A 14,146-nucleotide genomic window follows, 5' to 3' on the forward strand; every position below is an offset into this window, starting at 1 on the left:
CGTCATCAGAGTCCAGGAGAAATTCCTATTGAACACTGCACTTGGACATGATCATGGCCCCTTGTTACCCCTAGGACCTTGTTCCCACCAATGTGGTGGGGAACAGAGCCCGGTGCTGGTGGGTTCAAAGCCTGGATCTCTCCCAGGCAATCTGAATGCTTGGGGCTTCTTGGGACCTAGTTTATCCTCTGTGTACAATGGAGATAATAGTCCCTGTCCTTGTGGGGAACCACAAAGAATGAAACTGATTTGGTGAACAGCAAGTCCAAAAGATGGAGGTACAAATCCGGATAATACCACGAGGGCACCTGGATGCAGCCACGCCTGAGGCTCTACCCCTGGATTTTCTAGTTCTAGGGGCCAAGAAATTCCTTTTTGCTCAAGGCAACCTGATTTGGATTTCTGCTGTTTACAACCAATAGAGTTTCGATTAATGCTATGATCAAAACGAGTGATTGACTTGAGTGTGTTTTCGCTCCTCAAGAACTCAGCCAGAACAGACTAAGTTCGAAATACTGAGACAAATACCAATCCAGAGACTGAACTACAGAGATCTGGATAAAGAAAACACAGGCAGACGGGCAGCCAGGATTGTAGGCACATAGCAGCAGGAAGGACAAAAGCCCAGGGGAGACGTGCCCTTGTGCCCAGGCTTACCCACACTCCGTGCTCTGAGCTCAGAGTCACCAGCCCATCCTTGAAGAAGATGTGAACCTGGTTCACAGATTCAACTTTGCCTTGGCAGGCCTGGACCACAGCCACCACGCGGAACCAGGGGATGGTGTCTGGTAGTCCTGGGCAGGGGGAAGACAGCTCGTAGATGCCCTGGGAGCGGAAAGCTCTGCGGGACCCATCGAAGGTGGTGAGGCTGTTATCCAGAGAGAGGGAACAGAGACCCTGGGAGGCCCAGCAGTTCCGGGCCCCAGCCTGGACCTCACAGACACGGTCTGGCTCGCAGCTGGATGCCTTGCAAATCAGGCCGGTGCTTGGGGAGCAGGAACAGCGCTGGTGGCAGTCTGAGCTCAGCAGTGAGGAGTTCACCTGTGCATAGAGAGAGGGGCCAGGTGGCCGGGGTGCAGCGGATGGCGCCCATGGCCGCAATCTCCCAGACTCTCTGCAACCATACAGGGTGACTTGGCAGCAACTTCCACTGAGCCATGGAGTTTACTTCCCCTTCCCCCAGGAATCTGGGTTCACTTAAGCGTTACACTTTGGTTGTTATAAGGCAACAGAAGTAATGCCGCGCCAGGTTCAAGGTTGGGCCTCATGAGACCTCACAGCTTTCTCTTTCTCTCTCTTTCCCTTCCTTCCTTCCTTCTCTCTCTCTTTCTTGGGACCCTGGCCATAAGAACAAGCATGGACTAGTCTGCTGGAGGATCAGACCCCACGGAAGAGAGACACCAATCCCAGCTGCTACCACTGTATGCCAGCCAGCCCTCAGCAGACCCACCGCAGGGCTAGAGATGTATGATGAGCTCCAGAACAGCGGAGGAAGCACCTAGCTGAGTCCAGCCTGAACAGTGGACTCCCAGAATCATGAACTCAGCAAGTAGTTGTTTTAGGCCACTATTTTTTTTTAAAGATTTTATTTATTTACTTGACAGACAGAGATCACAAGTAGGCAGAGAGGTAGGCAGAGAGAGAGGAGGAAGCAGGCCCCCGCCAATCAGAGAGCCTGAGGCCGGGCTCGATCCCAGAATGCTGAGATCATGACCTGAGCCGGAGGCAGAGGCTTTAACCCACTGAGCCAGCCAGGCACCCCTAAGTCACTATGTTTTGGGGTAAGGTGTAAACCAGTAAAAGCCAAATCATAGCAAGTAAGACAGAGAGCCTGGAGTCCTGACACCCACAGCCCAGAACACAGGGCCCTGGGAACCCAACTCCAGCAAATAACTTTTTTTCTCCTACCTGACTGGCTCCTCTCTTTTTCCTGCGTTTTCAAGTTCGTCCTCACCTCCCAGATCATCTCCCCAATCCGTAACTGTTACTTTGCTCAGTGCACAGCCCTTAAACCTTTTCCTTCTCTCTCTGGGTTCACTACCTGGTGATCTCATCAAATCTCAACAAAACTAAAAGCAGTGTCTGATCCTCATTTAGACTCTGGCCCAGGAGGGGCGGGCAATTGTTGTAGAGGATATCACTGGGACCACCGGTAAAACTCAGACGGAGTCTTTATATAGTATTGAGTCAGTGTTCACTTCCTGATTTTGAAATTAATCACATCATAATCATGTAAATGAATTTCCTTGTTTTTAGGAAAGCCAAGCCAAAGTACTAGGGGGTAAAGGAGCACTATGTCAGCATCACTCTAAAATAGTTCAGAAAACACGTTCATATACCCTTATACGAAAGGATGATAGACCAAGCATAAGGGGATACCGGGGTGGGGGCTGCTCAGTCAGTTCAGTGTCTGCCTTTGACTCAGGTCATGATCTCAGGTCCTGGGATTAAGCCCCGCATCGGGCTCCCTGCTCAGTGGGGACTCTGCTTCTCCCCCTTCCTCTGCCCCTCCCTTTCGCTCATTTTCTCTCTCCCCCTCTCTCTCTCTCAAATAAATAAATAAAATCTTAAAAAAAAGCAAGCATGCCAAAAGGTCAACAAGAACCTAAAGGAAAGGTATACAGGAGTTCTTCATATGATTCTTGCAAGTTTCCTTAAGTTTGAATTATTTTAAAAAAAGAAGTCTGAATAGAGAACCCAGAAATGAACCCTCAGCTCTGTGGTGAACTAATCTTCAACAAAGCAGGAAAGAATGTCCAGTGGAAAAATGACAGTCTCTTCAAAAAACAGTGTTGGGAAAATTGTGCAGCATCATGTAGAAGAATGAAACTGGACCATTTCCTTACACACACACAAAAATGGACTCAAAATGGATGAAAGACCTCAGTGTGAGACAGGAATCCATCCAAATCCTAGAGAAGAACACAGGCAGCAACCTCTTCAACCTCAGCCGCAGCAAATTCTTGTAGACATGTCTCCAAAGCCAAGGGAAACATAGGCAAAAATGAACTATTGGGACTTAAGGATAAAAAGCTTGTGCAGAGCAAAGGAAACAGTCAATGAAACCAAAAGACAACCAACAGAATGGGAGAAGATATTTGCAAATGACATATCAGATAAAGGGCTAGTATCCAAAATCTACAAAGAACTTATCAAGCTCAACATCCAAAGAAAAATAATCCAATCAAGAAATGGGCAGAACACATGAACAGACATTTCTGCAAAGAAGACATCCAGATGGCCAACAGACACATGAAAAAGTGCTCAACAGCACTCAACATCAGGGAAATACAAATCAAAATCACAATGAGATATTACCTCACACCAGTCAGAATGGCTAAGATCAACAAGTCAGGAAACGACAGATGTTGGGATGTGGAGAAAGGGGAACCCTCCTACACTGTTGGTGGGAATGCAAGCCAGTGCAGCCACTCTGGAAAACAGTATGGAGATTCCTCAAAAAGTATGAAAATAGAGCTACCCTAAGACCCAGCAACCACACTACTGGGTATTTACCCTAAAGATACAAATATAGTGATCCCAAGGGACATATGCTCCTCAATGTATATAGCGGCAATGTCCACAATAGTCAAACTATGGAAAGAGCCTAGATGTTCATCAACAGATGGATGGATAAAGAAGATGTGGTGTGTGTGTACACACACACACACACACACACAGAATGGAATACTACACGGCCATCAAAAATGAAATCTTGCCATTTGTAATGGCATGGATGAAACTAGAGAATATTATGCTAAGTGAAATAAGTCGACCAGAGAAAGACGATTATCATATGATCTCACTGATATGTGGAATTTAAGAAACAAGGCAGAAGATCATAGGGGAAGAGAGGAAAACATGAAACAAGACAAAACCAGAGAGGGAGACAAACCATAAGAGACTCTTAATCTTAGGAAAAAACCGAGGGCTGCTGGAGGGGAGGTTGCTGGAGGCTGGGAAGATGGGGTACTTGGATGATGGACACTGGGGAGGGTATGTGTTGTAAGAGCACTGAGTATTATGGAAGACCAGTCAATCAAAGACCTGTACCTCGGAAACAAATAATATATGTTAAATGTTAAAAAATAAAAAAGAAGTCTGAAAACATTAAAAGAAATGAATGAATAGAACAAAAGAGCTAAATACCATCTCTATATGGGTGGCTCGCTCATCTGTATCTCCAGCCCAGACTTCTCTGGTGAATATTAGACTCATAAATCCAAGAAACCTTCTAGCACAGGCAGACTGGTCAGAGTTGGGAAAGGGGAAGCACTGTAGTAATACCTAAACCAGCCTAGGAGATCAGGGAGGGCTTCCTGTAGGTGGTGACACCCAGAGGAAGGAGCAGTTTGGCATTTCCTCCCCCAGAAGTCTTGTACTTTCTGGCCTTCTAGTCTACCTTTCTGCCATTAATAAAATGATGGGGATAAATGAGGATGGGATGTGGTCATTCATCTTTCCTTTATTTGATAAATATGATGAGGAAGTAGAATGCCTAGTTGTTCAGAGGGTGGGTCAGGACTGCTGGGGTGTAAATCCCAGCCTCACTACTCGCTAAGCGACGGTCCTGGGCTGACTTCTCTTTGTCGCCATAGTGCCCATCTCATAAGAGTGTTATGATCACAAAATAAAGTGACACCTATAACAAACTTGGGACATCACAAGAGCGCAGAAAACATCAAGCACAAAAGTAAATCTAATTCACTTTCAGCTTCCATCAGGAGACGATTGCCAACTTGCCCACCATCTGTGTTGTTGTAAATTGTCAGTATTTTTACTATATGATGAAGGCAGAAGGTGAGGCTCGGGCCCCAGCGGGTACCCTTCAGGCACAATGGCACCTGATTGTCAAACACCTCTGGTGCCAGGATGACGATTAACCCCATGAAGAAAATGAGGCTCAGAGAGGGGACTGGAGGAGGCCGAATAATGGGCCCCCCAATATGTCAGGCCCCTGTTTTATATGGAAAAAGAGTGTTTGTGGATGTGATGAATTAAGGATTTGGAGATGGGGAGCCTGTCCTGGATTATCTGGGTGGGACTTAAATGCAATTGAATGTATCCTTAGAAGAGGGAGGCACGTGGAGATTTTATGACACACACACACAGGAGGAAGGGAAATGTGATACAGAAGAAAAAATTGCAGGTGGCCACAGTTGAGGAATGCCTCAGCCATCAAAACCTGGAGCGGGGGAGGAAGCCATTCTCCTCCAGAGCCTCTGAAGGGCGCCATTCTGCCCACACCTTGATTTTGCCCCAGTGACCCTGATTTCCAATGCTGGGCTTCAGAACTCTGGGAGAACAGATTTCTCTGGTTCGTGAAGCCACCGAGTTTAAGGTCGTTTGTCTCAGCAGCCTCAGGAAACTCATACCGGGACTTTACTGGCACTGAGTCACCGAGCTGGGAAATGGAGGTGGCTCCTCTGTCCCCAACCTTGAGGGGGTCGGCACAGAAGCCCCGAGTCTCCCTTGAGCCCTTCCACCCTCCCTGCCCGCCGCCAGCCGCCAGCCCGCCCTCACCGGCAAGTAGTGGCCATTGTGGGCGCAGCCACAGTTCTGTACGGGGACGCAGGTGCCATGTGAGAGCAGGAAGCGGTCGTCACACTCGCAGCCCTCAAAGCAGCGGCTGGTACAGCCCGTGAAGCCGGACAGAGCTGCGCAGGAGCCCTGGCAGGAGCGCATGCAGGTGGAGTAGTGACTATGGGCAGGGCACTGCAGTGCTGTACAGGGAAAAGGCAGGGTGGGTCAGGCTTGGGGGCGGGCGAGGCCCCATGCTCCAACCCCCACACTGACTGTGGCCTCCCCGCAAACCAGGATCTCGGTTGGCAGTGCTGGGGATGCCAGCTGCCAAGATAGCCTCGGGCCCTGTCCTGTGGAGTTCATGTCAGTGGGACCAATAGTCCAATAGCATGGTCAGGGCTGCACTGGGCAGAGGGGTCCAGGACTAGGATGGGGTAAACACAGGGAGTTGCAAAGACTCAGGGCAAGCTTCTAGGGTGAGGCCCTGGGCTCTGGCTGAGCAACTGGCCAATGGCAAGGCTGCCGGGAGATGTGGACTGGGATCAGGGAAAGGGAGGATCAGGTTTGGGGTAAAATGCTGATGTCATATGGGAACACAGCAGGTGTGAGAGACCCTAAAGACACCCAGGGGAAAGTGTCCAGGAAGCTGCTGGACCCCTAAGACTGGCAGTCAGGAGATTGGTCGCTGCTGAAGACAGACAGTGTCCACTGTCAGCACTGAGGACAAATCGAGGGCTACAGAGGTGGGTAATGACTCTGGACATGGGTGCTGTCCTGAGAAGGATAAGTGAGACACGGCCCTACCCTGGCAGTCTGAAGGAAACATACTCCTCACTAGGGGTACCTGAGAGGTACCGTCCTGGGCTGGGGATCAGAGGGGATATGGTCCCATCCCAGAGCTCCAGGTGAGCCACAGACTCAGGCTTTATCATGTGAGCTGCGGACCTGCCTGACCAGCCCTCCAGGGTCCCCACAGAAAGGGCTGAGGATGAACCCTGGGGAAGAACTGTGTCTGCGATTTCAGGACTGGGGGTCCCTGAAGTCTGAGAAGGGCTTCAGGGGGAAGGAGGGAGGCCAGCAGGTGTGCTGCGGGAGAAGCTGGGGGGAGCCTTCCGGAGGGAGGGACTGCTCTTGAGACATAGGACAGGAGTTGGTCAGCGGGTTATCCCTGAGCCCGGTCTGGAGTCCTCGGAGGGGCCCCCCAGACACTCACGGCAGAAGCTGCTTGTTCTCCACGTCTTCACGGTCCCACCGACTGCCTGGCATTCCGCCGTGTAGGCCTCCAGGCTGTGGCAGAGGAAGGTGGTGTTGCCTTTGTGGAGACACAGGTCGTACACGCACTGGCGGAAGTACTCAGAGGGGTTCAGTATTGCGTGGCAGGCTGCGAAAGGGCCCTGGGGGTCCCGGATCTGACCGCAGGCCTGGTTGCTCTCATACGGTGCCGTCTCCTCGGCCAAGCACACAGGGCAGCCGCTGGGCCCACAGCCCTCGCCACAGCCGTGGGAGGAGCTGGGTGCCCGCCACCCGGCTCCAAAGGCATCCACACTGGGGGCCTCGGCACCGTTGGGCAAGATGAGGTCGTCGGTCCAGTTGCTGTTGAAGTTCCCGCAGAGGCCACAGACCCGGCCACGGAAGGGGCTGGGGATAGATATGAGGACATGGGCATTGCCATCAAAGAGAAGCCGCAGTGCTTTGGTCGTCTGCAAAATCACGTTCCGGCCCTCGGCGGTCACCCGCACGTGACCCACAGCCACAGGCAGGGCCACAGCTTCTTCGTCCACGGTGACCTAGGTGGAAAGGTCAGGGAGGTCAGGGACTCACAGAACCATGGGTGGAGTGGTCCCCTCAGACTCCTGGGGTGGAGCCATGTCCCTCGCAGGCCCTTTGGGGTGGGACCATGCCCCTTCAGACCCTCAGATCTCTGTCCCCCTCACTTGCCTTGGGGTGGGGTCATAGCCCCCTCAGAACCCTCAGGGTGGGCCCTGTCCTGCTCAGATTCCCAGGGTAAGGCCATATCCACTTACCTTTGGCCCCCGAGCCAGTCTCACAACCTGGCCAGCCACAGTCACCACCAGCTGTTGGACATTGCCAGTCGCATCCTTCTCGAGCACAATGCTAAAGTCCTCATCCTCAGGCTGTGGGTGGCAGACTTTGGCCAAGATGTAGGAGCAGGAGCCATGTAGGTCATAGACACGGCCATCAAGGGTAATGTAGTGGAGGCCCCCATTGACCACACAGCGGCCACAACCTGTAGGGTAGCAGGCCTGGACACCGTCCTCTACCCGGCACTCCTCGTAGGGCCTGCAGGCCGGGCCCTCCTGGCAAGTGACTTGGCCACCTGGCCCACACTCACAGCGCCGCTCACACTCAGGGCCTGGGTAGAAGGACTCGCCCAGCGGGTAGTAGTGGCCCTCGTGGAGGCATCCACACTGGCCCACAGGCACGCAGGTGTCACCGCTGAGCACGAAGCCGGCATCACAGACGCAGCCCTCACGACAGCTCTGCACGCAGCCCTCGGGCGCGGAGAGGCTCGGGCAGCTCACGGGGCAGGAGTCACCGCAGAGCTTGTAGTGGCTGTTGGCAGGGCACTGGAGGGCTGTGGGGAGCAAGAGGGAATGAGCCAGGAAGCAGCAAGGGAGGGGCACAGGGGAGGCGCAGAGTGGGAGGACCTGTCCAGGTGAGCCTGAGTGGGGTGTGGGGCCAAATGTATCTTGTGTGTCTGGTGGGAATCCACCTGGGTCTACCTGGCTTGTGGATGTCTGACCAGGGGCCTCTGACGGAGTCTCTCCGACAAGGTTGTGTCAGCATGACTTTGACCATAGGTGTCTGATTGCATGAAGCTAACAGGATACATTTGACCAAGGCAATGTGTCTGAGGGGAACTGCCCCGGATGATCCCACCAAGAACCTGTATATGTCTATCTACTTGGGGCTATTTCAGGGTCATGATTCTACCCGGGAGTCTCTGCCCAAGTGCCTCTAAGCAGGAGACTCCCCGTCTGAGGTTATCAGACCAATTCTGTCTGACCTTGTGTCTTTCAGGGTTTGAAACAGCGTAGGTGCATGGGACCAACTCCAGGGCTCTCTCACCAGGGGTACCGGACAGCCTCTACCTGATCAGCTGTATCTTGCTGTGTAGCTTCCGCGGGCCCAGCCACCCTAGTCTGTCTGACTAGGATATCAGCACCTGAATCCCTGAGAGGATCCTGGACCCGAGGTTTCTGACCAGGTATATCTGAGTCTCTCCCATTGCAGTATGACCTGGTACATTGCAGTGTGTGAATGCCAAGATCGTTTTTCGGACAGGAGCTATCTGGCTCAGGGGAGGCAAGGGGATGCCTAACTCCATGGTGGAGGAGAAGGCTCTTATCTTAGAGGCCTGGAAAGGGGAGGTAGGAAGACCCCCACTATGTAGACTAGGCATGCATCAGTACTCACGACAGAAGTCCGGCCGCCTCCACTCGCCGATCTGGGCCCCCGCGGCCTGGCAGACTGCCACATAGGCCGCCACAGCCGGGCAGAGGCCTCCCGGATGGCCCTGGGCCTGGCAGGTGTCCAGCAAGCAGGCCTGGAAGTACTTCTCCGGGGGCACAAGGGCGTGGCAGGGCGCCAGTGGGCCGTCGGCGGCGGAGATCACGCCACAGGCGTCCGGGCCGCCGAAGGCTTCCTGCTGCTCTGTTGTGCATGGCGGCGGGCATGGCCCGGGCACGCACTCCCCGCAGCCAGCCTCGCCTCCCACCTGCCAGCCATCTGGCTTCCCATCCACAGCCTTCAGGTCATCGGTGGGGTCCTGGTTGTAGTTCCCGCACAGGCCACAGAGGGCGCCCGCGTACGGCGCCGGCACGCGCAGCCGCACGAAGCTGTTCCCGTCGAAAGCCAGAGAGAGCCCGGCGGCGGTGGTCACCACCACGTCGGCGCCGCTCACATAGGCGCTCAGGCGCGAGTCCAGCTGGTAGGGCAGCGCTACGAGCTTGCCGTCCACCTGCGGACACGGGGTAAGGATGGGAGGAATGAACGGTGCAGGTACGGGTTTGAATTTTGGCTCCACTACACACGGGGTTGGGGGTATAGGGTGGAAACCTGAGCCCCGGATCTACCCTTTGTAATAATAATGATGACAGCAGTAGTAGTAATAACAGGCCTCTGCAGACAGGAGGTTGCTGCTTCTTCACACAACGCCCTGAAGCAGGTACTTTCCTTACACCCATTTTATAGCGGGATAAACTAAGGCCAAACTAAAGGAGTTATCCAGTGGGGAAGCCACTGCTCCGAGACGCCCTGCCCCAAGGCCTATACTCCAACCCCTGCATCATTCCTTGCTAACCTATGCAAGGTAGTCGGGGGAACGGCAAATTCCTGACTGTCCCAGACAACCCCAGGGCTGGCATGTGCTCCGGCCTGGCTCCAGGCCCCTCACCTGCAGCTGCCGGGGCCACTGGGCACTGAGGGTAAGGCTGTGTTTGTAGATGTGCAGGGTGACGCTGCGAGTATAGCTGACCGCCTGGCTGCCCCGGTGCTCGTTGACCACAGTGACAGTGAAGTTCTCGGCTCCTGTGGGCAGTGCCTTGCAGGGTGCGCTCAGCAGGTACTCACAGTTGCCTTGGAAGTCGAATCGGTGCCCATCCAGGGTGACGTAATGGGGGTCACCCCAGGCCTGACACTCCGCTGTGCTGACAGGCTGGCAGCCATGCTGGCCCGAGGGCAGCAGGGCACACTGTTCCCCTAGCCCACACTTGGCAGGCTTGCAGACCAGTGAGCCACCCCCAGGCCCACAGCGGCACATCTGGGAGCAGGTGGCGTCAGCCCAAAACTCGCTGCCAGCTTCATGGTAGGTGCCATTGGCCCAGCAGCCACAGCCACCATCCAGGGGAACACAGCGGTCAGCACTCCACACGAAGCCCGAGTCGCACTGGCAGCCCTCAGCACAGGGGCCATCACATGGCTTTGGCGTTGTGGCGGGGTTAGGGGATGGGCAGCTGTCTGGGCAGGCAGGACCACAGAGCTCGTAGTGGCTGTTCTCAGGACAGGAGATCTCTGTGGGTAGACCGAAGAGTGGGAGGGAGAGAAAGGGAGGGAATGGCATCAGGGGATGGAGTTAGAGGACTGGGAGGAGACAGAGGCAGACAGAGAGGGACAGACAGAGGGACTGAGGGGAACAGTAAGAGACACTGACAGACAGTGATAGGGACACAGGGAAAGACCCAAACAGAGACAAGGAGAGAGAGAATGAGAAATGGAGAGGCAGAGAGACAATCAAAGGGAGACATAGAGATAAGCACCAAGAAACTGAGAGACAAAAACAGATAGGGAGAGTGAGAGACAAACAAAACGACCCAGAAAGCGAGACCCATCCAGTCTGGCAGAGACAGGACCCCTCCCCTACCCCAGTTCCGGCTCTGCTCCCGAACACTCACCACAGCCAGCCTGCTCCCTCCAGTCCTTAATGGCAATCCCAGCAGCCTGGCAGGCTGCAGCGTAGGCAGCCAGCGCCTGGCAAAGGATGTCGTGGGCCCCCCCGCCTAGGCAGACATCCAGAACGCAGCCCTTGAAGAAGCTGTCGGGGGCCACGTGGTCATGGCAGGCGGCAAATGGGCCTCCCGTGCCAGGGGCCAGGGGTCCACAGAAGCCAGGGCCCTTGTACTCCTCCACTCGGTCCTCGGGGCATGTTGGACAGTTCCCCTGACATTCATCCCAGCACAGCGGGTCCCAGCCTGGAACGCGCCAGCTGCCGCCCCAGACGGGTATCGAGGGAGCCAGGGTGCCATTGGGGAAGACTCGGTCATTGCTGCTGTTGCGGTCCATGTTCCCGCAGAGCCCAAATACCTCGTCATGGTAGCTGCTAGGCAGCGTCACCTCCACTCGCCAATTCCAGTCGTAGCTGACCTGAAGCCCGAAGTCGGTGACCAGCAGTGCTTTTGATGCGCCCTGGGTCACCGAGATCCGGCCGCCTGCCACAGACACGGGCAGTGCTGTCAGCACACCGTTCACCTGGGGAGGAGGGGGAAAGGAGGCAAACAGCTCACTCGAGGTGTGGAGGCTCCAGCTCTGGCCCCTGCCTCCCTCCCTCGTCCCGCTGCTGCTGGCAGCTGCCAAGGCCTCCCTCACGACTGACTGATGGCTGTAGGTCATCTGACAAGCACTGTGGACATTGCTGGAGTCCAGACCCTGGAGAATGAAGCCTCCCTCTGCTGTTTTGCCTGGGTCTGTCACTCGCTCTCAATCTCCCTCCCTTCCTCTCCTCTCTCTCTCTGTCTCTCCGTTGTCTCTCCCTGTCTCTACATCTAGACTTATTTCTCTTTCTGGCTCTTTCTCTCTCAGGGTTTCTCTTTCTCACTCTGTATCTTTCTCTCTCTCTCTCTCTTTCTGGGTCTTTCTCTGCATCTCTCTCATTCAGTGACTCCCTCTCTCTCTCCTCATTCCCTGTGCATCTCTCTGTGTCTGGACATCTCTTCAAGACACTCAACATTATTTATCAGGTCCCTACCCTGTCCCACACCTCTCCCTCTCCCGCTGTGGACTGCCATTCATCTGCAACCCCTTTACCATGAGCAGGAAGGGTGGTCTGTCTCCTCCTGGCCCTTGTCCCTCTCCCCATATCCCTGAATTTCTCTCCATGTTCGAGGCTCTGGGCCTCTCAATTATTCCCTCACAAACATTCACAGGCGCTCAGCCGGATCCCATGTCCCAGATAAGGAAATGGAGGCCCACCAAGAAAAGTTACTCGCCCAACGTCACGCAGCTCACAAGGACAGTCTGGATTTAAACCCAGGTCTCTCCAAAGGCAAATGCTGCCATCCCACATCAAAGCCCTTAGCAAAGGGCTAGGGCTGAGAGGTGATAATTGCTGTAACTGCTGTTGCTGTTTTGTTTCCACCCTCGGGGCAGAGAGAGCCTTCAGCTCCTAACCGAGCCTGGCAGGCTGCGCTGCCTGACTTACCCGGACTTTGCCGACTTCCCCTTTGTGGATGGAGATGTTGAAGCCGAGGGCAGACACGGTGACGAGCCTCACATAGGACACGGCCGGGTTGCCCCGGTTCTCATTCTTGGTGGTGACGGTGAAGGGGGTTAGGCCCTGGGAGCTGCCCCCCTGGGGGCCGGCTGCGGCCAGCACGTAGTCGCAGGTACCTTGGAAGTCGAAGTTCCAGCCATCGAAGGAGTGGTAGTGTGGGTCACCCCATAGCCAGCATGTGGCCTCATAGTTGGGCACGCACACGGCCTGGCCATCCTTCTCCTGGCAGGTCTCCTGTGGCCGACATGTCACACCGTGGCATGGGTCTGGAGACAAGGAGAGAGGGCATTCTGGGTCTGTCTGGCGTAAGGCCGCTCACTCCCCAGCATCTGCCCCAGTTTGTGCTGGGGCTCCAGTATGGTGCCGAGGGCTACTGCGGGTGAGGAGGGATATCAGGGGCCTCCCAGCTGAGACCCACACCCGGCAGTTTGCTGTCTGAGACCGGATCCTGGGGACCTTGCAGCCAAGACCCACACTGTAGGGCCCTTACGTTGGAACCCAGCCCCAGTGGGTCCCGTTAGCTGTGATACCAGCCCTGCAGGCATCCATGAAGGGCATCCACAGCCCCAGGGCCTTCTGTGTTCCAGAACTGCTCCCACCCCGGCCCCCATTTCTCCATGTGCCTGAGCTCCTAGCCTTCTGGGGGCCACTCCCTCTGAGACTCTGTCCTGGAGGTTTCTGTGCTAAACCAAGGTACTAGAGGAACTTCCTGGTGAGAATTTAAACCCTCAGAGGACCTAACATTTGAGACCCTGCCCTGGGGGTCCCTGTATCTCCTCAGGGCCTGGGGATCCCTCTGTGTAAGACTCTGCCTCCTTGAGCTGGCTACCTCTGAGACCTTGGCTTTGGAGATCTCATTTCTAAAGCCCCAGCTCTGAGGGTCTCTTTGTCTAAAACTCTGTCCCTAGGGCCACTGTATCTGTGACCCTAGTTTTTGAACGCCTGTGCCCAACCTTAAAACTGCCTCCTCTCTGCCCCTGTGCGCGTGTTCAGTTTATCGCCTCTCAGCTCCAACTTCACCAACAAACAGTATGGGGCTTTGTCGGGAGAGAGCACTGGAGGGTTGTGGCAGGGGGCGCAGCTTCTGGCTCCCCTTGCCTGCGGTGGTTGGGGGGTGGTTGGGTACGCATGCAGCCAGGTCCGTGGCTCCTGGAGAATCACTTAGGCTCTGACCAGCAGCTTCCGTGGAGTTTTGCTAGTTTTGCCGGCAACCCAGCAGAATCTTCCCACCTGCCAGTTCCAGCCTGCACAACCTCTAAGCCAGTGGGCTCTGGCTGCAACTTCCAATGACATCCCTGTCTCCCTCCCTTCCCTGGGTGCCCTGCTTTAACCTGGGGGTGGTAGCAGGGGGCTGCTCCCAACATCTGCTCTTGTGTTCATTCATATTCTTCTTACCCTCTGGTACTTGATTACAGGTAAATTCTGTTGATTAAACTCTGCATTGAAGCTACTCTGTGATTTCCATCTCTGGATCCAACTCTGACTGCTATACCCCCATCCCTGGGGTTCCTGTTAGCCTGCCCAGCATCACTGAGAGTCTCAGTCCATTCTGGAGGTCCCATTCCCTTGTCTTTGGGAGTAAGAAATTATGCTCTGTGCTTCACCCTAAGAAAC

The 14,146-nt window shown here is 54.7% G+C and overlaps 1 protein-coding gene and 1 long non-coding RNA gene across 4 annotated transcripts in view; one reads left to right on the forward strand and one right to left on the reverse strand.

The window, feature by feature from the left end:
• Window positions 1-14,146, reverse strand: part of FCGBP (Fc gamma binding protein) — a 42,661-nt gene that overhangs the window by 3,054 nt on the left and 25,461 nt on the right. For 2 of the 3 annotated variants that reach the window (XM_082709194.1, XM_082709196.1), the window contains 8 exons: window positions 12,461-12,798; window positions 10,938-11,511; window positions 9,941-10,557; window positions 8,962-9,505; window positions 7,548-8,119; window positions 6,737-7,310; window positions 5,524-5,723; window positions 658-1,041 (listed from right to left, as the gene is read on the reverse strand). In XM_082709194.1, coding sequence (XP_082565320.1) covers window positions 658-1,041; window positions 5,524-5,723; window positions 6,737-7,310; window positions 7,548-8,119; window positions 8,962-9,505; window positions 9,941-10,557; window positions 10,938-11,511; window positions 12,461-12,798 — 3,803 coding nt within the window. The remainder of the gene's footprint in view (window positions 1-657; window positions 1,042-5,523; window positions 5,724-6,736; window positions 7,311-7,547; window positions 8,120-8,961; window positions 9,506-9,940; window positions 10,558-10,937; window positions 11,512-12,460; window positions 12,799-14,146) is intronic. The other variant, XM_082709195.1, reaches the window with a different exon arrangement.
• LOC309852508 lies at window positions 9,395-12,736 on the forward strand. Its single transcript, XR_014305225.1, has 2 exons — window positions 9,395-9,546; window positions 12,186-12,736. It is a non-coding gene; the product is annotated as an uncharacterized lncRNA (long non-coding RNA).

The sequence above is a fragment of the Mustela nivalis genome (assembly GCF_964662115.1).
Source record: "Mustela nivalis genome assembly, chromosome: 18".
In the NCBI taxonomy this organism is placed as follows: Eukaryota; Metazoa; Chordata; class Mammalia; order Carnivora; family Mustelidae; genus Mustela; species Mustela nivalis.